This window comes from Solea senegalensis, linkage group LG9 (assembly GCF_019176455.1).
Source record: "Solea senegalensis isolate Sse05_10M linkage group LG9, IFAPA_SoseM_1, whole genome shotgun sequence".
Lineage (NCBI taxonomy): Eukaryota > Metazoa > Chordata > Actinopteri > Pleuronectiformes > Soleidae > Solea > Solea senegalensis.
Window position 1 is genome coordinate 20,835,067 of NC_058029.1, and position 22,688 is coordinate 20,857,754.

General features: G+C 41.3%; 2 protein-coding genes across 9 annotated transcripts; both read left to right on the forward strand.

The window, feature by feature from the left end:
* The first annotated feature begins 224 nt into the window (after positions 1 to 224).
* On the forward strand, positions 225 to 9,804 carry LOC122774618 (splicing factor U2AF 65 kDa subunit). Of its 4 annotated transcripts, none has more exons than XM_044034062.1 (12): positions 225 to 820; positions 1,962 to 2,103; positions 3,866 to 3,901; positions 4,148 to 4,251; positions 4,709 to 4,860; positions 5,329 to 5,445; positions 5,589 to 5,745; positions 5,862 to 5,941; positions 6,092 to 6,214; positions 7,045 to 7,131; positions 7,612 to 7,860; positions 8,362 to 9,804. In XM_044034062.1, the coding sequence occupies exons 1-12, from the start codon at positions 772 to 774 to the stop codon at positions 8,494 to 8,496; spliced, it is 1,431 nt and encodes a 476-aa protein (XP_043889997.1). In that variant the 5' UTR covers positions 225 to 771; the 3' UTR covers positions 8,497 to 9,804. The 4 variants fall into 4 exon arrangements, with proteins under 4 accessions (XP_043889997.1, XP_043889998.1, XP_043890000.1 ...); XM_044034063.1 differs by having other exon boundaries at positions 5,589 to 5,727; XM_044034065.1 differs by lacking the exon at positions 3,866 to 3,901.
* A 4,206-nt stretch (positions 9,805 to 14,010) lies between these two features.
* Positions 14,011 to 22,287, forward strand: cacng6b (calcium channel, voltage-dependent, gamma subunit 6b). 5 transcript variants are annotated; one of them, XM_044034081.1, is made up of 7 exons: positions 14,011 to 14,049; positions 14,259 to 14,310; positions 15,479 to 15,559; positions 15,865 to 16,573; positions 18,964 to 19,038; positions 20,087 to 20,224; positions 20,785 to 22,287. In XM_044034081.1, the coding sequence occupies exons 4-7, from the start codon at positions 16,213 to 16,215 to the stop codon at positions 21,003 to 21,005; spliced, it is 795 nt and encodes a 264-aa protein (XP_043890016.1). In that variant the 5' UTR covers positions 14,011 to 14,049; positions 14,259 to 14,310; positions 15,479 to 15,559; positions 15,865 to 16,212; the 3' UTR covers positions 21,006 to 22,287. The 5 variants fall into 5 exon arrangements, with proteins under 5 accessions (XP_043890016.1, XP_043890014.1, XP_043890017.1 ...); XM_044034079.1 differs by lacking the exon at positions 15,479 to 15,559; XM_044034082.1 differs by lacking the exons at positions 14,259 to 14,310; positions 15,479 to 15,559 and having other exon boundaries at positions 14,018 to 14,049.
* The last annotated feature ends 401 nt before the right edge of the window (positions 22,288 to 22,688 follow it).

Below are 22,688 nucleotides of genomic sequence, written 5' to 3' on the forward strand. Positions count from 1 at the left end.
ACATATGGTCCTAATCCCCTTCCGTATAAACCAGATGGTTATCTTGTTAGATTTTACTTTTCTACTTTTGATGGAATTAATTTCAGTTTAATTTAATTTGATTTAACAGACAATCACATTTAGTGGAAATACGTAATAATAATAATAATAACAACAACAACATAATAATGATGTGCGACTCTGAAGCTTTCTTTCTTTTCCCACCGGAAACCTGTCATTTATCAAGTTCCGGTATCACGGGGTACCAGGGAGACGGGGCAAAAAAGCGGGCATACCGAAATCTTTTTTGTTTTCGTCAGCCTTTAAACATTTGATAGCGAATACATTTGGCTTCTAGAGCTAAACCATTGCGCCTCGTGGGCCGCTGATCCACGGGGATTAGCATTTATCTTGGAAAAGAGTCTCATTCATTCGGTTGTCGTGCTCGCTAGCTGGCTAACGAGGCTCCACACGAGTAGGCCTCTTCTTCTGGACTTTGCTACGATCCAGTCAGCTAGCGTTAGCAGGCTCGGCTAACCCATGCGATCACGTTTTCTTTCTCAACGATTTTGCCAGTTAGGTTGTAAATAAGTACAACTCAGTGAATACCTGTGTATTAATCATAGCTGGTATTTAATTTGGTTAAGTATACCGCTAGTTTAATCTAACTTACTCCACCCGCATCCGCGAGGCGCTTGTTTTCAAAGTATTCACTTTGTTGCTAGCTAAAGCTAGCCACCGCCAACTGAACAACGCAGTCACTGAGACAGCAGCAGCCCTCATATCACAGAGATGTCGGACTTCGACGAATTCGAAAGGCAGCTATCTGAGAACAAACAAGGTAAGATATTTCACATCGACACCTAAAAATCAAGTGCCGTTATTTTAATCCGAATTATTAAACCAGTTGGGTATATTTTGATTTAACGGAATATTGCAGGCTCAATGATTAGCGTACCACGTCGAATCCTGTAAGACGTGTTAGAGTTGTAAAAGCTGTAAAGTAGTGGTATGTTTCTATTGTGTTTGTGAAAGTATATCTTAACTGTGTGCTAGCTGCATGATAATTCACATTGTTTCTTGGTAAGAGTTTATATCCCGATAATGGCTTCTGCCGCCTGGCGCTTCAGTTGGGGCAGCTAGCATTCATTCTTTGCAGCTGTTACAACAAGTTTAGCGTCATTTACCTTTTTATATTTGTCCAGCTTACTAACTTCCAGCTGGTAACGCCACTAACCATTTATATTGTACTATAATGTGTTCTCCAAAACTCGCATCACCTTATATTGTATACTTGCGTGGTAAGAACTAGCCAAATTGCATTTTTGAAATTGTGAACTGTAAGTGTAAAGTTGCATACGTCTGTTCTGTTTGTTTTCAATATTAAACTACATGGATACATTTTTATCAAGTGTTGAAATGTGTCTTGTTGTTACAATAAGTAGCAACCCATTATGAATAGTTTTCCAATGAAATTCCATTTGAGGAATGGATGGCTTTTTGTGTTCGATACATTATTGCCAATGAGCATCAGCCAATACTGGTGTCACTCTGATACAGTCATTTTACATCATCTTAAACCACAATGAAAGCACTAAGCTATTAAGAATGCATTTGCCACCTGCACATAACCAGCCAGATCTAAATCATCGAACCTCAATCTAGCATGTTGTCAGTCTCAACACAACAGCATAACTTAAAATGCCACTTCTGCATTTGTGTATATTTTTAAGTTTAAGATTGTGCTCAGTGAAGCATTAATGTGACATCTAGGAGTTTTGGAGCTTTCATATTTAGTTTTTATCTTCTCGATAACTAGATTAGTGATTATAACTAAATAGTTTTGCGTCAGCTCATTCCTACTCCAAGGTGTATCTTTCCCAGGGAAATTAATTAAGAAATTCCAAATTTAATTGATTAGTAACTGTTAAACTGTCCTATTGTCTGTTATTTTCAATGGCAATAAAAACCTATCCCTGCAGCTGAAAGGGACAAAGAAAATCGTCATCACCGCCGGTCCTCGTCCCGCAGCCGCAGCAGAGAGAGGAAAAGGAGGAGCAGAGATAGGGACAGACGCAGCAGGGACCGCCGTGGGGACAGTAAGGAGCGCCGGCACAGACGCAGGTTAGTACTTTGTGTAACTGTCGTTGGAATCACAAAGCTTCAAAACGCTTGTGTGAATTCAAATGCTTTAGTGGGTCACATATATACACAAGCATGTATGCACACGTGTTTTGACACATAAGCATGTGTCTTTCATACCATTGACTTGGTCTTGGCATCTAACCATTTGCCTACTGAACAGTAGGTGGTTGTAAATTCCAAACTCAAGCATATGCACGCAGAATGTTACACTGAGCATCATTTAGGAATGGTTAGAGAAACATTGATGCTGAAATAATGTGCATCAAAAGGCTTGAGAAGCTTACAAACATTAAAAAATTTAAAAGTAACTAAAGTTGGACTCAAAAACATATCAGTCAATCACTGTTTCATATTATGGCTGATGTTGTATGAATTAGCTGGGTTCCTAGAGCTAAAATAATAATTAAAAAAAACCTGCCTGTCCTGTTGTACACATTTTACTAACAAATTGACTTTAAAATGTTTATTAGATTACATTTATTTAAATGTTTTCTTTCCCTAAGCCCACAGACCTGTCACCCCTGCTAATTGGATTGTAAAGGCATGCAGGACGTTTTGAAAACAAATTCATAACTGGTGCAATCTTTTCTTACATCCTTGCATACTGACCCCACGACTAGCCTGTGTTACATTGTTTGGTAAAAGTGGGTTTTTTCATGAACAGCACCAGAACCAGAGATAACTACCTGCCGTCTGCCTGACAATCTACTGTCTAGGAGTCATGATTACTTTTTAAGCATAACAATTCATTTAAGTTGTTGGATAATAGTTTTTGAAAAAAATGCTCCAAATATGTCGATAGTGAAATGTGTGGATGACTTTTAAGTGAGCACGTCAATACATTTATTTTAACATGCATTTACATAGTTTGCCAACTTCCCTCTTCCTTATTGACTGTGAGTGACTGTTGCTTCTCATCTGTCAGTGCAAAATTTAAGCACGTTCCCAAGGGGCACCCAGTCAGGGCACTTGATCAAAAGACGTGATATTTGACTCCTTCCCTTTGCAGCTGCTGTGTTTTTGAGAATGTTGTTTCGGCTTCTGTTGCGTTAGTTGTTTCTAAGAGTGTTACTGCATTTTGGCTATTTCACAAAATTTAGGGATGCACCAATGCAGCCTTTTCAGTCTGATACCAATACAGGCTGTTGGCTGATTCAGAGTAAAGATCTGTATGGAAAAGGGTGGGATCATTTTTAGCCACAGGACATGTTGGCATTGGAGCCCCAGCATTAAAACCAAGAACTGGCTAATTTATGAATGTCACTGTCCTGTTTGGAAAGAGGTCATTCTCAACTACCAGTGTTTTATATTCATTTTTTGGAGGCTTAAAAATAGCCTCATAATAGTCTTTGTGTTTAGCGCTATCTATGCAAACACTTCCTTGCAAAATATAGCCAATGACACGTTGCTAGTGCATTACCTAGCACATGCACATAAACATGAAAATGACTCAGTTATATTGAATAGATCTGTTGTATTGATATTTAATCCAGTGTATTGAGTCGGTATAATTCCACTATCGGCATTATTCAATTGTTGCATGATTTACTGAAAATTCCGGTTTGTTGTCTGAATTTGAAAGGGGCCGTTGAAGTTTCAGTAATACAAGGATTGCTGACACTTCTGATGTCTTTTGTGTTTGGTCAGGTTCGTAGAAGTTTGGGATCTGATTTGTGAAGTGGAAATGTTGGTGAATGTCATGATTTGAGAGAAATGTGAAACCCTTCCAATGTCATTTCAGCTCACCATCCAGCTTCCCTCAGGACAATGCTGGAAGGTAATATACAGAAAACTAACACAAAGACGGTCTGTGCATTAGTGCATCAACTGCAATTTAATGATCTTTCTCTGGTTGTAACTATCGACTCATTGTGTTGAATCTGCCTGGATTGGGTTTTCTGTTTCTGTACAATTTGATGGTTGTTGCAAGTCCGCTCAGTCTACTTGATATTGTTGAATACATTTGAAGTTTGTGTGTCCATGGGCATTTTTTTTAAAATTTCACTCGCCCCTACTCCAACAGTCGTTCACCCCACCGTGAAAAGAAGAAGAAGGTGAAGAAGTACTGGGATGTTCCTCCACCTGGTTTCGAGCATATCACTCCCATGCAGTACAAAGCCATGCAAGGTAACAATTAGGGCTCTAAAATTTAACTGGTTATTTATTGACTCCTCAACTATTTTCAGTCATCGATGAATTGATTGAGTGGTTTAATTGAAATAAGCTCGCTGATTGAAATGTTAATATTTTTCTGGGGTCTTTGCTACATACAACAAAAATCGTTAAAATGAATGATTTTAGTTTATGGACAAAACAAGACGTTAGGAACATTAACATTTTTGGACAAAATAACTGATGGATTAATCGAGAAAGTAATTGACAGTTTAATTGCCGATAAAAATAATCGGTAGTTGCTGTGTTAGTTTAGTCTTTTATTATTTGATCCTTTTTTTTTCTTTTTTTTAACACGTCTTCTGATTGTCTTATTTTGTTCTACAGTAGTTGAACTGTAAAGCGACTGCTTACTGTGAAAAATTAAATGAATGTAATTGTTTTGTTGAATGTTTGTGTCTTTGCTCCACAGCTGCAGGCCAGATCCCAGCCACAGCCCTGTTGCCGACAATGACTCCAGATGGTCTGGCTGTTACTCCCACACCTGTACCTGTGGTGGGCAGCCAAATGACCCGACAGGCCCGTCGGCTTTATGTGGGCAATATCCCCTTTGGTATCACAGAGGTGAGGAACAGGACAGTACTTGACTTGGCTCAGGGAACTCTGTTTTTATCCGTTTTTTAATAATTTCACCAATAATAATAGTTCATTCTGTTTATAAACTTCCTCTTTGCTTTCAGCCACATATTTAACACATCTCTATTTGCAGACCCTTATTTTTCTTCTCTTCTGTTTGAGACTTTTTTGAGGGCTAGTGAGTATTTTTAAGTTTGGTATCAGTATTTCTGATGCATAGCCACTAGCTTCTCACTGCTTGATCTGCTGGCGTCCAATTTGTTGAAGTGGTATGAACTGTGTTACTGGGTGGATTTATGTTTTGGTACAATTGACCAAAACATAAATACAGGTTGTGGCCTGTAAATTCAATTTATTTTGGGAATATATATGTCGTAAGATAATACATTTCTTACGTATAGTACATTTACTCATTTCATCACTTACTAAAATAATTTTGATTTCCCTTTTGTGTAGGAATCCATGATGGACTTCTTCAATGCCCAGATGCGTTTGGGTGGCCTTACTCAGGCCCCAGGAAACCCTGTGCTTGCTGTACAAATCAACCAGGATAAGAATTTTGCTTTCCTTGAGGTGAGATAAACATGTAATTTCACTTGAGATAATGTATGTTATGATTTGGCGCTATACAAATAAAATTGAATTGAATTGAATTGAACTGAGCTGCACCTGTCTTGACCCTTAAAAATCACCTGTATTTTCTTTTTTCTTTGTAGTTTCGTTCAGTGGATGAAACTACACAGGCAATGGCCTTTGATGGTATCATCTTTCAAGGCCAGAGCCTCAAAATTCGGCGTCCACATGATTACCAACCCCTGCCGGGCATGAGCGAGAATCCCAGTGTCTATGTGCCTGGTACACAGCCAATTAATGGTTTTTAACTCTAAGTACTTGTGGCAAAATTTACAATCACAAAATAATTTTCCGGGGTAGCCTGCCCTGCACTTCTCCATTTATGTCTCCGTTTCTTGTCCCTTTCTGTCTAATAGGTGTGGTGTCCACAGTGGTGCCTGACTCGGCTCACAAGCTCTTCATTGGTGGTTTGCCCAACTACCTGAATGATGACCAGGTCAATATTTCTGCATCTAACAGCTCCAGTCTGATCAACAGTGAATGTACCACACGTGTGGTTCTGCAGTAATATTTAACTATGCGCTGTGTTGTCAGCATGATGGAACAGTCTGGACACTCAATCACTCTTTGTTCTCTTGTGTCTCAGGTGAAGGAGCTGTTGACATCATTTGGCCCCCTGAAGGCCTTCAACCTGGTGAAGGACAGTGCCACAGGCTTATCTAAAGGATATGCCTTCTGTGAATATGTGGATGTCAACCTTAATGATCAGGTAAGTAGTACAACCTTAAAAACAGGCCAAACAACTTTATAACATGCATCACCACTCTTTTTATTCCTTCATGGCAACTGCAGCAAGTAAGCATTCCGTTATCAGGTCGTCTGCTCATGAGAATTGGCAGATGAAATAAGCCGATTTCAATTTAATGGGCAAAGATCTTGTCTTTGATTTTTAAAACAACTTAGTTTTAGGTCACAATCTGCTTTATCAGCTTTGTTACTGTATTTGTGAACATGCATCAAGGATTTGACTTAATGGACTGTGGTGAAATTAGTATCAGAGTGGCAAAATACAAAGATCTGTCTTCCATATGTTTTATTGCAACGCATGTGTAAACGATCCAGAGAACGTACTGGTATAAAAAAAACAGTATTTCCTTCCAAATAAATCATGTCTCTGATTCTCATGTATATCAGAGTCCTTGAAGCTGTTCTTCCTGTTACTGGGAAAAGCTTAACCTTGAACACATGTTTGTTTTCTCACAAAGTCTCGAATAGCCGCCCTGACCCATCCTGACAACTGAGTATAACAAAAGATTAGCACAAGTATCAAGCCCTATAGATAGTATTGTTTTCTCTACACTGCAAATTAAAGAGAATTCTTCTGTAACCAATCTGATACACAGATTTCAGTCAAATCAAGAAATAAGCTTAATTAATTTTATTAAATTACCTCCTAACTGCATATTGTGGAAAGACAATATGATATATATGATAGTGACATACTGCTTGATGATGAAACAGTTTTTAATAGGAATTAATGTTTAATGTATATGGCTCTCAGTTTTCAAGAGTAATATCTCAAATCTTTTTTTCCTTCAGGCTATTGCTGGGTTGAACGGCATGCAGCTGGGAGACAAGAAGCTCCTGGTGCAAAGAGCCAGCGTGGGATCCAAGAACGCCACTCTGGTGAGTGTCCAGGAGCTGGACAGGCTACAGCAGTGTGTGGTGGGAGTTTCTGTAATTGATGAAGATGGATTTGTGATCAGATTCACTACAGCGAGTAGTCTGCTAATCTTTGAGCAGCAAATGTACTTTTGGATTTATTCTTTTGAGTAAAGTTAAGTAAAGTTTATTTTGTGCAAGAATAGATGTGAAAAAAGCATCAGGTGCTGTCTATTATACAAACAGTCATTTGAATAATAGTCGGTGTTGTTTCACACAAAATTTCATTCAGTTTTCAACCTACGAAGCTGGCTGACATTTAAGCGTGGAGGAGTCATACATATTTTTTTTTTATTTTGATTACGTCTGGGAAAAGCCCTCTCTACTGAAGTAGATTAGATGAATGAATATGACTTGTCTACTTTCCCCCACTTTGTTAACTAATGCCCCCTTTACATGTCACTCTACTTTGGACAATATACTTATAACAAGTTGTCCTTTCAGTCCAGTATGAACCAGACCCCAGTGACGCTCCAGGTGCCAGGTCTGAACAGCACAGTAACTCAGATGGGAGGCCTGCCCACCGAGGTGCTGTGTCTCATGAACATGGTGGCACCCGAGGAGCTGCTGGATGATGAGGAGTACGAGGAGATCGTGGAGGACGTCAGGGATGAGTGCAGCAAGTACGGTCAAGTCAAGAGCATTGAGATCCCTCGACCCGTGGATGGCCTGGAAGTGCCTGGAACTGGCAAGGTGGGGACACTTTTATATCTGACACATGTTCAACACTTACTGTGCTGTAAAACCTGGAAGGAAAAAAACAGAATATTTTTAGGGCTCACCTAATAAAAGATATACCTGCTTAAGTGTACTATATGTTTGCTGTTTTATATGCCCAAGTTGGCTTTTTACAGCTGGAAACTTGAGTTTGAGAGCCTCTCACACTCCTGCACCAGAGTTCACAGAGAAAAATCAGTTTTTAGCTTCTGTGGACACAGGAGCTGCTTGTCTCCTGCTACCTCTTTTGGTGAATTCCTGTCATTTGGGAAAAGGTAAACCCAAACAAAGGATTTTAAACACTGAAATCCCAAGATAACACATTTGAACTCGGTGGAGGCAGATGTAAAATCACTCCCCATGGACTTTGGTGTGGAGAGAGGAAATTCTGAAATGCTATAACAATACTGCAATATGTCATGTGATGAACCTGACGTTCTCTAACGTTTCGTTTATTTGCTTTTACCCACGATCTAGATCTTTGTGGAATTCACATCCGTTTTCGACTCCCAGAAGGCCATGCAGGGATTGACAGGAAGGAAGTTTGCCAACAGGGTGGTGGTGACCAAATACTGCGATCCAGACGCATACCACCGCCGGGACTTCTGGTAGAGGAAGCATGAAGTCAAGAGTAAAGGGTGGGGTGGGGTGGGGTGGGAGTTATGGGGAGGGGAGGGAAAATGTACCGCCTATTTCCAAATCAGCCCCCTGATTGATTTGGCAGAGTGACATTTCAAGTAGATTTGAGGTTATGAAGCAGTTGACTAATGGTTTTGGTGACATCAGATTAATCATTGCAGATCTACATGAAATGTCACGCCGTATAAGAACGATATTTGAAACCTGGACTGGAGGTGACTGGCGAGGGTTTACACTCATGTTAGAGAAAGGGGGTGTAGCTGGCCGGGTGGGGGCATCGACGATAAGATTTTTGAGAAATATGTGTAATAATAGGTCCAGGTCAACCATTTTTATACTTTGTGAAACTGGGGCGTCATTTGGGGAGGGGGGGTGGGGGCGGTGGGAGGCGAACCACACTTCAAGGTTTGTATTTAATTGGAAGTAGCCTGTTTTAAGTACATTAGGAAAGCGTTGCAGTAGGGAAGTAATTGGATTATTTGATTGGATAAGATTTGTTTGTGAAAGGGAGATGTGGGGAAGATTGAGAGGAAGATGAGAGCTTTTTTGACCATCTAATGTAGATATACAGTAGCTGTACCATCCACTTCAGTTTTGCCATCGTCACTAGAAAGTCAAAGAAGACTCCTCATTTCAGTTAGTTTTTTATGTTTTGAACATTTTCCTATGTTCTTCATTTCCATCGGACTACTGCCCCCCCTCAGGACGACTGTATGTCTAATTGGACTCTATCTGAATGTCAGCTGTAATTGTAATGATTCTGTGTGTAGCTTCACTGAGTTAAGCTGTAATCTCGTCTTGTAATCAGGCTGCACATTAACAAGAACTGCAGAAAAGAACGTTTTCAACATGACAGTTTATTTTTCAGTTTTTCTTTTTGTTTTTTATTTTCTGTAACCTCGTCATGTCCATCTTTTGTGCACATATTTTAACAGGTGATTGTTTTGTCTCCGCAGTTTAGTCTTGGTTTAATTTAAGAGGTAATAAAGAAAGACTGGGTGAGGCAAACAGATTGGTATCTAATGGGGATTTATCACTTCCTTACCAAAAAGCCTTAATGCTACTACACATCAATTCTAAAAACAAAAAAAAAAAGAAAATTTGGCCAATCCAGTAAAGATGTCTCTTTGTTCATACATGTCACTTTCTCATGCTGTTAGCTTTGCATTACCAGTATTCATTATTGTTTCCCTGCAGATTCAGGATCTGTTGTGTGTTGAATCCATTTTCTTGTGCGACATCTCACCTCTTTGACAAGACCAAATAAACATGTGACTAATATTCACGACTCATGTTGTTCTACAGAGTGAAAAAGAAGTCATTGCAACAACACAACCACTTTTCTATAAACTACCAGCCTAACACATAAACCCATAAAATGATGGACTTGCTAAGGGAAGGCTGCAGACAATGAATTCAGATTGCATAAGTTAAAACATAAATGGTGGTTTATATTTCAGCATTGGTGGTATTTTCATTTTTAGCTGAGGGGCTTTTTGTCAGGATGTTTGAAACCAATATTAATATTTAAACCAGCTTTCTAATCTCCCTCATCTTCTGCCCTTGTTTCTCCGAGGACCACATACTCACTCTGAATGGGCTTGCGACTTTGCTTTCATTTGATACTTTGGGTTGCTTTAGACAGCTCTGCAGAGAGGTCGTGTCAGTGATAACACTTTTGAGATGTTACTTCTTGCTTTCTGAAAGTCTGCTTTTCAGTGTCTCTGTGTCATTTAATTTCTTTTTTCTTTTTCTCTAGAAAAAAAAAATGTGATTTCTTAAATGATTTAAAACCTTAAAAAAAAAACACATCTAGTTTATAAAAGAAGAAACAAGTCTTTGGTTTGTCCAATTTGTTTTCAAATGTTGATTAAAAACTGAATTTACATGATGTCATCTTTACTTCTTTGCTTCCTTTTTCAACCAACAGCCACCAGAGTGCAACACCGTTTAACTCAGCCAGTGAGGGATGATGTTCACAGTTAATTATGGAGATGGAGTCGACTGGAGTCATGTGTAGTCGGCTTCATTCAGTTGATGGCATAATTTATCACAGCACTGTAGTTAATGGTAACATCCAAATGATGGAGCCATTTTACAGTCAGAACATGCTCTGCAGATAAGTGTGAGAAAAAGCTCTTTTTACAATTCCATTTTATTTATGGGAATGCACTCCCATTTAAGGTACAGTTAAAAGCTAAATCAAGGTCTGGCAAGCTGATGCAGAGCTCTTCATAGGCTCTGTCATGTTTTCACTCTTAACATTTGTCTCCTCCTCGTGCATAATAGCAAAAGCCACATGAACATGCCAACTATGAATTACAGCTGAGCAGTTAATCGTGCTTAAATTGAAATGGCAACCTGAAAAAAATGCATTTAGCCAATTGCAAAGGTTGCAATTAAAATTTTTAGTGTTGGGTTACAACAACATTATTTTGTCTATCTGGTTTCAGCTTCTTAAATGTGATTTTGTTCTGTTTCTTTGCTCTTCTATGACTGTAAGCCACATGTTTGTTTTATGGGCAAAATAATAATTATGGACATTTTAAAGCTACAGAAACATTTTATGGGCTTTACGTGCTGTACATATAACAAGAAAATACTAGTAAGTAAAGTAATAATATTCTCATCCTTGCATTACTTGTGTTAGACCATAGTAATATGTTTAATGCTATGAATAACTGAAGCTCAACTTAAGATAAATATGAATCATTATTGTCCATCTGCAACAAGATAAATCCTGCGTCAAAATCCACCCAGAAATCCACTGCAGTTAATGTGTCTTGTGTTTCCGCTCCCCTCACACTTCACCCAGTTCCCATGAGTGCAACCTTGTTCAGCTGCATTAAGGCTGCATCCACCTGGGACTTCATCATTTGGGAGTTCCTCGTTACAAAAGCTACAAGGAAGCAACAAATCCCTGCCATGAAATGATGTCCTGTGTCAGCTCTATACTGCCCATCTCCATCTGCATCGCTGCACAAAAGCCAGCAGTGTAGAGCCACTGATGTCAGTGTTATTGTTCCCTGAGGGTGCAGATAAAACAGCAGCTCTCTGAGGCTGATGAAGAAGCCACACACACCAGAGGAAGCATGCACTGCACACGCCAGCGTGCCTCCCTCATACATCACAACATCCAGGCTGCTTTACTTGAGACCTGTTCAAACATTACTACCACAGCCTCCCTGGGCCTGTTGCGGCAGTGGAGCTTTGTAACTACGTCATCCCCCTCTAGTGGTGGAATGTAAGGCGTCGGTGATCATCATTGTCATTCTGGGCAGTGCCTCCCCATTGATCTTCATTCAGAAAGATACAACACTGCAGCAGTGGCGGAGTGCAACACTGGAGTAGGTTGGGTGCCGCACTACAGTTTGCAGTGAGCTTGTGGAAGTCATTGTGGTTTCTGTGAAACAAGAGACAAAACTGTACCTGCATTCAGACACAACAGCTGCTATATATCGAGTTGTACGGTGTTCTGACTCACACGTGTCTCACTATTTGCACCAGGGTTTGAACCCCTTTCATGTTACAGCCTATTTTAGAGCGAGTTTTTTTAATATTTTTCTCACTTCCTGTGTGTAAATGTTAGTGAGTAAGATCAACAATAGTGTGTAATTGTCTGTGTCCAAACGTTTTCTGCCTGTCAAAGCACAAGGACTGTCAAATCTTTAAATATGGAGCATATGATTACTTAAAGTAGAGAAATAGCCATGGTTTTGTGGTCTGGCTAAAACATGTTTTTGTTTTTTTTCTTCACAGTCGTAGTCTCATGGATCACCTTCACCAACACGTAAGCATCTTCATATTCAGCTTTGGCAGCAGACGGAATTCTTGTTGACCTTAAGTAAGGACGTGAGGCGGGAAAGAAATGGACGTCACGGCATCACAGAGAAGATGTCATGCGCATCATGGCTTCATACACATGTGCCACGGCTCGATGTGCTGAAGCATAAATTAGTTTTGCTGACAGAAGCACTTGAGCGATGTGGAGACAAGATTGTTCACATCAGCATACTGTAGATTATTGATGGCCTCAGACTGTGTGTGTGGACACTTCACATCAATCTCACATGATGGAAGAGCAGGGATGTGGAATTAAGATTAGAATTTGCTCTTTTAGTGATAGTGAATTTGACCTCTGCATTCAACCTGTCCTTATTACACACCAGTAGTGAACTCACACAGGGAGCAATGTGGGATCGGGTGCCTTGCTCATGGGCACCACAGCTCTTGACCTGTTCCCAGATTTGAACCGACAACTCTGCAATTACGAGACTAAACTTATCCTCTAAGCCTCGGGTTGCTCAGTAGGTTGTGTAATTAGAGGCAAAGTCAAGTTAAAAGAACGGGCATGCACACTGCTGAATCTATGCATCATGGCTGCCATGTGCCCGGTGTGCATCTTTTTCCTCCATGTGAAAACTGCACCAAAATCTGCTCTGTGAATATCTCTCCTCCCATAAAAAGAAAAAAAAAACCTGTAATGAAAGAAGAAAAGAACAGGGCTTGATTGTTCTGGACAGTGTAGGTGTTTATTTTCCTGTCACTGCCTACAGCCTGTTTCGTCCTCTTTCGCTGAATCTCTCCTGTTCTGTCCCCCTCCCCTTCACCTCAACTCAACCCCAACCCCCTACTCCCCTCTCTCTCCACAGTGTATGTGGCTGCTGGGGTTGGCCTCCCCCTCTCTCTCTCTCACTGTGCCACGTATGTAACCTAAACTATGGAAGAGCTGAGCAGGACTGGGCCACGAGCACAGATTTCCACAAAATCAGGCCCAGTCTTAGTTTTAGTGAGGAATGAAACAGTGCTGTGCCCCCTCCCCCCTAAAATACATTTTCAGCCAGTGTTATCTATTTCTCCGTCGTCATCACACATTAGTGTCCTGTTACCTTTTTATCCCTCTCTCGTCTCTTTTTCACTATATGCCTACGATGCTGCTCCCCTCGTTTCACTTTCACTCTGTGTGTCCTCCCAGTGTATTGTGTTGCTGTAAAAACGCTGTCCTGGCCCCTCTCATATAAACACAGGCTCCTCCCTTACCCTTACTTAATGTCATTAACAGGTGGCTCTCTAAAATAGACACACACACACACACGCTGGCTGCCACAGATCCAGACATGCGTTTAATCATGCTTGCCGGACTGTCGTCATACGAGCAGACCACCCTGCAGCCCCTCAGCTGCCTGATTTAAGAGTTCAGACATGTGGAGTGTATGAGCAGGGTGCTGCTGTTTGGACTGGACATGTGTTGCAGGGCAGAGTGTGACACACACGCCGATACAAAAACACACACAGACACACATTTAACCATCAACAGTGTTAATGGTTAAATAAACCAACCAGTCTGCTGCCCCCTCCCCTGTTACACTTACTTTCCATAACTCTCATGTACCTCCTTCCCACCCTCTTTCCCTCTTTCCCTCTCTCTCCCCCCTCTCTCTCTCTCACTGCCTCTCCACTCTCACTCTCCCCTTCTATTAAGTTTCACACGTCTCTTCCTCCTGAACTGAGCAACACAGCAAACAGGTCAGATTTATTCTTACTTTTCACTCCAGTGCATTAGCAGGCTGTTGCAGATAGTTGTTAGTGGAAGTGTATCAGAGTTTGATCTAAGTCTGTGTGTACACACGTCTCCTCTGCACCACAGTTTTAGTTGCAGTCTGAAGCACAAACAAGAGTCTAAAGAATCCTTAATCATAAAGAAAGCATGTGTCTGATTTATCCCCGCCTGGCAGGCTCTAACGCCTACGATCATCCTGTGGTTAATATGGATGTCATGTGATCGAGGTTAGTAATTCTACGATTACTAACTTGGCTGTCAGCAGCTGCAGTCTTCATATTCTTCATTACAGTTAATGTTGGAGTCTTCTAATGCACGGCTGATATTCCAAACCTTTGGTTAACTAAACTCTTGCATAGACTTTCTGCTCTCTAATTGTCTCATAAATAAGAAGTTTATAACCTTTTTTTACAATGTTTTTGTTGATGCACAATACATCATTAACATTATACATCTGGCAGAGTAATCGCATGATGATAAAACTTTATATTACTCCACAAATCTGTTAAAGCATTCTTTTTCAGCCATTTTAAACATAAAAAACGCTTTTCTGTCACGTGGTTAAGGCTTTAACTGCAGTGCAGTAATTATTTTATATATGATTTGCAAGCGTACACTCAGCCACTTTATTAGGTACATCTGTTTAACAGCTTGTTAACACAAATATCTATTAAGCCGATCAGATGGCAGCACCTCATATTCTTTAGTCATGTAGACATGGTCAAACTGACCAGCTGATGTTTAAACTGAGCATCATGATGGAGAAGAAATGTGATTTAAGTTGCTTCCACTGTTGTTTGTGCCGGACAGGCTGGTCTGAATATTTCAAAGACTGCTCATAATCTGGGATTTTAACCGTCTGTAGAGTTGAAGCAGATGTCCTGTGTACCTAATAAAGTGGCAGATGGATCGCTCTGCATATAACCTGTTCTTTTCAAGTTCTTCTTCTGCTGAGGTTCATGTGGTGCCTCTACTAAATAAAACCTCTGATGCAGTCAGCACAAAGCTCGGAATTAAGTAATCTACCAACTGTGTGTGTGTGTGTCTGCTGGTGCTGCCCTCCTAACTAACCGGGCCCCTGGCCCTCATTATGTGACCTGTTGCTCTACACAGCAGAGTTAATTACACACACACACACACACACACACTTCAGGCATGAATTATCACCTCTCATGCACCCTGCACAGAGAGGCGCCGGTGGTCTGCGCTGTCACTCACACTGTTTAAAGTGAAATAACAGAAACAACTTTATTAGCCAGGACTCATCGACAGTGCAGAAACACACACACACACACACACAGTGAAAAACACAGTCAATGGCTGCAGATTCCCAGTGTTTGTTGGCACATGTAATGTAGGATGGGAGGTATTTGTGGCAACTTATTATCCCCTCAGATCAAAGCGGGATCTGCGTCTAAGCCGGAGATAGTGTACCTGCTCGAGGATGAGGTCTGTTGTCAACTCCTCTGGGAAAATGTAAGATGGGTGGTCCAGTCTGGCGCTGTAGTGTTCTGTCTCACCTTGACCCTGTACCAACTCCCACTAGTTCCATCCAGCCCAATTGTTTCTTCATCTGGAGCAAAATCTGCCTTTCAGGGAAATGCCATATGTCTTATCTATCGCTGGCTGAGAGCATGTCGTATGACTTTTAGGGAGGGGATACTGTAGATGCTGATAAAGCTGTGGGAAATTAAATATTACGCTGGCGATGAAAGGATTTTGCTCCTGTGAAGCATATGCCGGCTGCTCTTTCATCTTTCTGTTTCATCTCTCTCTTTCAGACGACTGGAAGAAAAACAGACTTTAGCTGTCCTGGACCTGCCTCCATGTCTTCCCATTTTATCATCACCTATCGTCATCTGCCCTCCACTTAATTGTAGCTCCATTCATATCACTTTCTGTCAAATTTAAGTCTTGAGCATAGTCATTTTCACTCAATGCTCTCGCCATTCTAACTCCATCCATCACAGGATCGTCGATAGCTGTGTGAAAAGCTGTAATCACTTCCAAATCGAGAACCTATCAAACTTCTCCTCAATTTCTTCTTAATCTTCCTTCAATATCCTCATATAAAGTCTGTAGTCCCATCCCATCCCCTTCTCGGTCGGGCCCGGCCAGTTGAGATCAGTATGTGGTCCAACTTCTTCGTGCAGCAGGATGAGGAGGGTCGTCACGGTGTGGCAGGGGCTGGACAAGGGGGAATGGGTGGAATGAAAGGAGGACGGGGACAGAGGCGACCCCCCAAGATGAGCGACAGCCAGGAGGGGAAGATCAAGCTGGCCTTCTTTGTCGCCATCATCGGCGTGACCCTGACAGTGTTGGGCATGGGGACAGAGTTTTGGGCAGTGCTGGCCCAACCAAAGAATTTCAGCGGCAACCAGACGTGCCAGATGGCCCATTACGGCCTTTGGAAGGGCTGCATCCGCACACTATGGGTGGCCGATATAGACCCAGAGAGGTTGAGCTGCGGCCCTGCTGAACTACCTGGAGGTGAGACCTCTGGTCTGTGTGTGTGTGTGTGTGTGTGTGTGTGCAGGTGATGTGTGTCAATGTGTCTGTGGTCATTTCCCCTCACTGTGCGCTCATGTCTGATTTTTCTGCAGACCGAACAGTGCAGCCATGCGATATGAAATACTGTCAGTTATAAAACTGAATTTATGACGAAAAAGATGCTTCTGAGGCGCTGCGAATCAGTCATTGTGAAAGAAGCAATGGCCACACTCTCTGCCATCATCACTGATGTGAAAACAGAGGGAGCAGGCATAACTAATAGGATATAAACCCCCCTGGGAACATGTGTACATCTGTAGGTTCTTATCTGAAGCCATAAGAGACCATGCCAGCGCCATAGTTTTAATCTTTGGTTTGTATAGTATTATTTTTCTTTGCATGTTAACCCTGCAAACTAATATACAAAGGCTAGTTGTGAAGCACTTTGCATATACATTATATGTATCTAGGTCATCCTAGAGATAATGTAGCTAATAATGCTTCAAAATAGAGCACTCTAAATCTTCTTCATTACCACTCAATGAACTACTATTCACATCCACGTGTCATGTGTAGACTGTTTGTGTGATTTTCTGTCAAATGTCTCTCTGCATCCACGAGGAAAGATGGTCTGTTGTGTGTTTGTTACCTCTTTAGGATCTTTTATGACATAAACACCTGCTTTGTCAGGACCTAGTCATGGGTGTCAAACCTATTTTATTTCAGGGGCCGCATTGGATGTGATTTCAAGTGGGCTAGGCCAGTAAAATAATAGCATAATAGCCCATAAACAACAATAACGCCACATTTTCCCCTTTGCTTTGCATTTAATGAAGTAACATATTATGAACAACCTGACATTTCTTGAGAAAAATCAATGCAAGTTCAACAATATTATGGCTAAATTTACCATTTACACATGTGCATTACCACTTACAGATGACAGTGGATCTACCACGGAACAGAACATTTAGTCACAGGTATCTGTAAACTGTAAAATGTAGTATTACACGTCATCATTAGAATTGAATCATAATCTGGTGGGCCGGTTCTGTTCCGCGGGCCGTACGTTTGACACCCCTGCCTTAAGGCTAAGATTTGAATTGTGCTTAGGTTATGGTTAGAGTAAGGCATGAACTGGTTATGGTTAAGGTTCGGCATAATGCTCAGATAACATTAAGACTGTCCAAATGAATGGAAGTCAGCATAGTGTCCTGAAGGAGTAGCTGCACAAACGTGTGTGTGTGTTTCTGACTATCTCCCTCACACTATTGGCCCACACCGCCTGTCGCAGATGGCTGTGGGCTATGTTTGGAGAAAAAACAACTGTTTTTTTTCTTCGCCGTCTCTGCTTCTGCATTTCACGTGCCTCTGGCTCTTGTCCTGAGCAAAATGTGGCCCACTGATGCCGAGCGTGTCATCTCAAGACCAGCTATCCGTCTTCGCCCGCCTGTTTGGGAGGAACATGACGGCTCAATAATTACAGCCTGGGCAGGAGTAGTGAGAGCAAAATGGGTTGGCCGTGATAGCATCATTAAAATCACAAGGCTGATAAACTGAAGTGTCTGCTTGGATAAAACATGTTTGCGAAATGTGCTCGAGCACAAACATGTTTGTGTGCGAAAAACAATGTGTGAGGAGGTGTGTGTGTGTGTGTGTGTTTGTGTACGAGCATGTGGTCATCGTGCTTGTGAAGCCAAGTGGAATCTGACTACTTCACAGTTTTTGTCTAAATATAGTGAGTGAGGATCATGGAAGAGAGACAGAGCAGGACCGAGGGAGAGAGAGAGAGAGAGAGAGAGAGAGTGTTTAATGCAGTATTAAACAAACCCTCTGTTTCCTTCCCCCTCTTGAAATCTCCTGCTCCCCTCACCTCCTTCTTCATCTGTGGCTCCCCTCGCTCTTCCCCTTCACTCACCACCCCTCCATCTGCCTGCAGTTCACTCCTACTTTTCTCTGCCATCTTGCCCTCTGAACCTCTATCCATATTTCTTCATCTTGTGCTCACCCTCTTCCTCTCACTGAGATCACCTTCTCTGTCTTCCACCTGCCCTTCCTCTCGTCTACCTCTCTGCTTTTGCCCCTCTGTCTTGCACCCTCAGTGTTTTGCTGTCTTTCACCCTCTTTGGCGGCACCATGTGTGCCTTGTTGAGCAGTGTGTGTGTGTGCGTGTGTGCAGCAGTGTGTGTCTCTGGGTATTCCAACTAATGCTCAACACATGGATATAAATAGGAATAGGAATGATGCCTGCAAGGACAGAGTGCATGGATGCATAGGAGGCACATCGCAGAAGACCAGCAGCCATCCATGAGCGCACGTGTGTGTGTGTGTGTGTGTGTGTATGTGTGATCTCTTTTGTCTAAGCTTTTTTTTTTCACCCTCCACCACAGAATCCAACTGCACCTACTTCAAATTCTTCACCTCTGGGGAGAATGCAGTTATATTCAAGAAGACGACTAACAAGAGTGAGACATCACGCCTTCCCCTGCTATTTTCTGATGTACACATACAAAGTTACAGTTTCACAACAGCTGCTTCACTGCTGCGCTCACAGGCCCAAGTGGGTTGTTGTTTTGTTTTATTTTGGTATATTTTAGCCCATTAGCTTCTGCTGCCACCCGGTTTCCAAAGCAAAGCCATAAGCTATCAGGCTGATTAATGTGTTTACCTTACTGACGATTAGCTGGTTGTACATCACATAGAACATAAACTCATCATCAAGTGTCTTGGAAATCTACTTCAAAAATCCTTTTCATGTAAACTGTCTTCATTTTACTTTTTTACTTTTGTGGTCATTTTGGCGACGGCCGTTTTTCTTCCTGTTTAATGTTATTGATATATATGGACATTTATACGTCAACAGGCTAAATAAAACAGCACATATTTACTTAATTAAACCAACTACACTTATATTTTGCATGAAAGTAGCTCTGAACGGTTATATGACTCTACCTGACAATCACTTACAACACTAGTTAGGTGAGTTAAATCATTTGTGCTAATATTCTTACATTTAGCATTTTGGTTTAGCATGTTTGTGTACTAAAATGTCTAGATTAAAGGGGATCAACATAATAATTCCATGTAATATTTTTTATTTCGCTGTCCTTGTCATATATCGCCCTCTTTTTTGTTTCTTCCTCTTATAACCAGAGCCTTTTATCTGTTGTATATCTTGAGTGAAATAATCATTCGTTGAACTGGTGTCAAAAACAATAAACTGGCTCTAACTCTTTTAGATGTTTTCTGGCGGCGCACCTGCTCAGGTTTACAATGCCAATAAAATATGTTTTAAACAGAGCCAGCGCTGGAAAAGGCACAACTTTGTCCCTTCTTCTTGTTTGTGCACTTGTTCTATTGCTAAAATGCACCAGTTTGCACCCAGGACGTCAAAATAACTCTACAGTGTTGTAGATTTGTAAAATAATAGATACCAGCTTCAACGACTAATGTTCACACTTGTATACTTTTACTTCTCCTCTTCTTGTCGTGACTTTCTGCTCTCTTTTCCAGCCCTAAATCTCGCAGCAGCTATCTTGGCTCTTTTGAGTCTGACCATGATGGTCATGGGCTCCATCTGCATCGCCATGTCCCTGAGCAAAGGAGTGCAGTTCTTTCTTAAGCCGGCCTCCTTCTGTTTCATCCTATCAGGTGAGAGACGTCACTGGGATGTGACACAACGACATTTAACCAAGAAGCCTCTTAAAGATAGAAATCTCTTTTATGATCTGACATTGGGTGATAGACGAACCATCCACTCTCACAGTCACACCCATGGTCCATTTAGAGTGTAAATTGACCTAATCCCCATATTGCATGTTTTTGGACTGTGCAAGGAAGCCGGAGAACTCAGCGAAAGCCCACGCACACACGGGGAGAACATGCAAAGCCCACGTAGAAAGGCCCTTGTTCTGACCGTGTCATGAACCTGGTTCTTCTTGCTGCAAAGGAAAGACTGCTAACACCAACTGTGTATTTTATAGGATGTATGAATACGGGGCCAGTTCAATGTCAACCCTTTAGATCTTGGTAAGAATTCTAAAGTTGATTACCTTTGCCAAGAAATTTGTCCGACTGTATTTTTGAGGGCAGCATAATTCAAAAGGTAAAGGACAGATTTCCGTGGTTATCTGGAACCAGATTCAGGACTTCTTTTTAGAACCAGTGTATTAGATATAACTGGCCTCCTGCTCATCTTTCCCTCTGTGCAGGTGCCCTGGTCCTTCTCTCCATCCTGATATTCCACCAGTCAGTGCTGGCCTTGTTGTCCAGTGACCACTCCATACCTTTACACCATGAACTGTCCTGGTCAGTGGCCTGCGTGGGCGCAGCGGGGGTCACTCTTATTTTCGGAGGCGTCCTCTTCATCATCCTCTCTCTTCCTTTCAGCCCGTGGCAGAGATGCTTCCCACACAAAAACAGCAGCACCTAGCATTTAAACACTGAGACATACATTACACCACAAACATACAGTACATGAAGTCGTTTTTTTTTTGTAATGTTTTTGCTTAACAGTTAGTGAAGTGCAAAGAGAGCCGCGACATTTAATTTGTCCGGGGAGTCATCAGAGGTCTTAAACGTTTGGAGGAAAAGTCATTTGGTAGAAAACAGTTGGAAGAAGTGACAATGCTACAACTGCCTGTGGTGTGTTTACTTCAGTTTACTTCAATTACTTTCAAGTTTAAGGAATTCATTTTTATACTATCTAACTTTTTATAGGGGGCTTGAACCATGAAAGCCTATTTCTGCCAAGGAAACAAATAAAAAGTGAGTTATACACTATAGCAGTTGTTTTTAAATCAATGGAATGGATGAAACTCCGTGTTTGTTTTCTTTCAAAAACATCGCAAATCACAGTTGAGGAATTCATCTGTTTTATGACTTGACAATGCCATGACTAAAGGTTAGTTAGTGTGCTAGTTAAACTTGGTTAAGATAGCAGGATTGAGTTCAAATATGCACATGTTGACAAAACACTGTGGTTTGTGACATTTCTACAATAAGACACATGAGGAAAGTTTGACAAGAGACAGACAACTGGTTCATTTTCATATTTGGTTGAGTCATCCATTCACTGCCACTGTATTTGCTATACTACAGGTTTTTGACACACACTTTCAAAACTCTGACTCACTATGTATTTTTTTTTTTATCATTCACAACCTTTCATGTGTTATTTTTCTTTTCCTGGCACAAATGAGAATTCTAGCACGTGCACGTGCATCAGGATGTGTCATCATCATCATCAGTGTAGCAACAACATGTTGACGATAATATTAGGAATCAGTGTGAATGATGTCTCCATCACAAAGAAGTGTCATGTCACGTGTGCTACATAATATTCTAGCAGTCAGTGGCATTGGTCATTTATATTTATTACCCACGTCTGTTGTACAAATTATTGGACGAATGCTGCTTCAGTAAATGAATATAAGGTGAATTAAATCAACTGTGAGAAGAATTGTATATGGACTCACTTAATAAGCTCAGATCTGTATATAACATAAATGTGTCTATTTTTGGTGAATGGTCGCCGTTTGTCGAGTTGTCAATGTATTTGCAATATGTGTCACACAGTAAGCTCATTTCATGCTATTTTACAGAATACACTGTGCTTGTTTCTATTCATACATATATATATACTGTATATACATATATATAAATTCAGTATATGGTATGATGTCTGCTTTTCATTAAAGGGATTTGACATAAGAGCATTGCCTCCCTTTGTTTTGTTTTTGACACGACACAATATCTGACAAGTCGAGCTTGACTTTCACAGATTTTCACCCGTTCTCGGCGTGACTCGTAACCGTTCTGCCAGACAACCACCTCCCTCAAACCTGCTCCTCTAAAATTAGGCCGGCGCTTACCGCAATGCATTTCACTGCAGAGGTTGGGAAACCTTACCCTTGAATTTCAACTATGTAACCCCCGCCCCCCCCACCACCACCAACCCTACATCCTCATACCTGTGTGCCCCTCCTCCCCCCCGCCCCTCCCAGACCTCAGTCAGTGCGTCACTTTCCCTGCCGTCCGTAGAAAAGGTCAGGGTCACTAATACTCCACTGGTCGGCCTCATTCACACTGACCACTGTTAAAAATCAGTGACGTC

Bases quoted from the DNA above. Each gene is read 5' to 3' on its own strand.
- LOC122774618 (XM_044034062.1), top strand. From the start codon at position 772: ATGTCGGACTTCGACGAATTCGAAAGGCAGCTATCTGAGAACAAACAA. The intron at 2,104-3,865 runs GTTAGTACTTTG...ATGTCATTTCAG, and splicing joins GAGCGCCGGCACAGACGCAG to CTCACCATCCAGCTTCCCTC. The intron at 6,215-7,044 runs GTAAGTAGTACA...TTTTTCCTTCAG, and splicing joins ATGTCAACCTTAATGATCAG to GCTATTGCTGGGTTGAACGG.
- cacng6b (XM_044034081.1), top strand. From the start codon at position 16,213: ATGTGGTCCAACTTCTTCGTGCAGCAGGATGAGGAGGGTCGTCACGGT. The intron at 16,574-18,963 runs GTGAGACCTCTG...CCTCCACCACAG, and splicing joins CCCTGCTGAACTACCTGGAG to AATCCAACTGCACCTACTTC. The intron at 20,225-20,784 runs GTGAGAGACGTC...CCCTCTGTGCAG, and splicing joins CTTCTGTTTCATCCTATCAG to GTGCCCTGGTCCTTCTCTCC.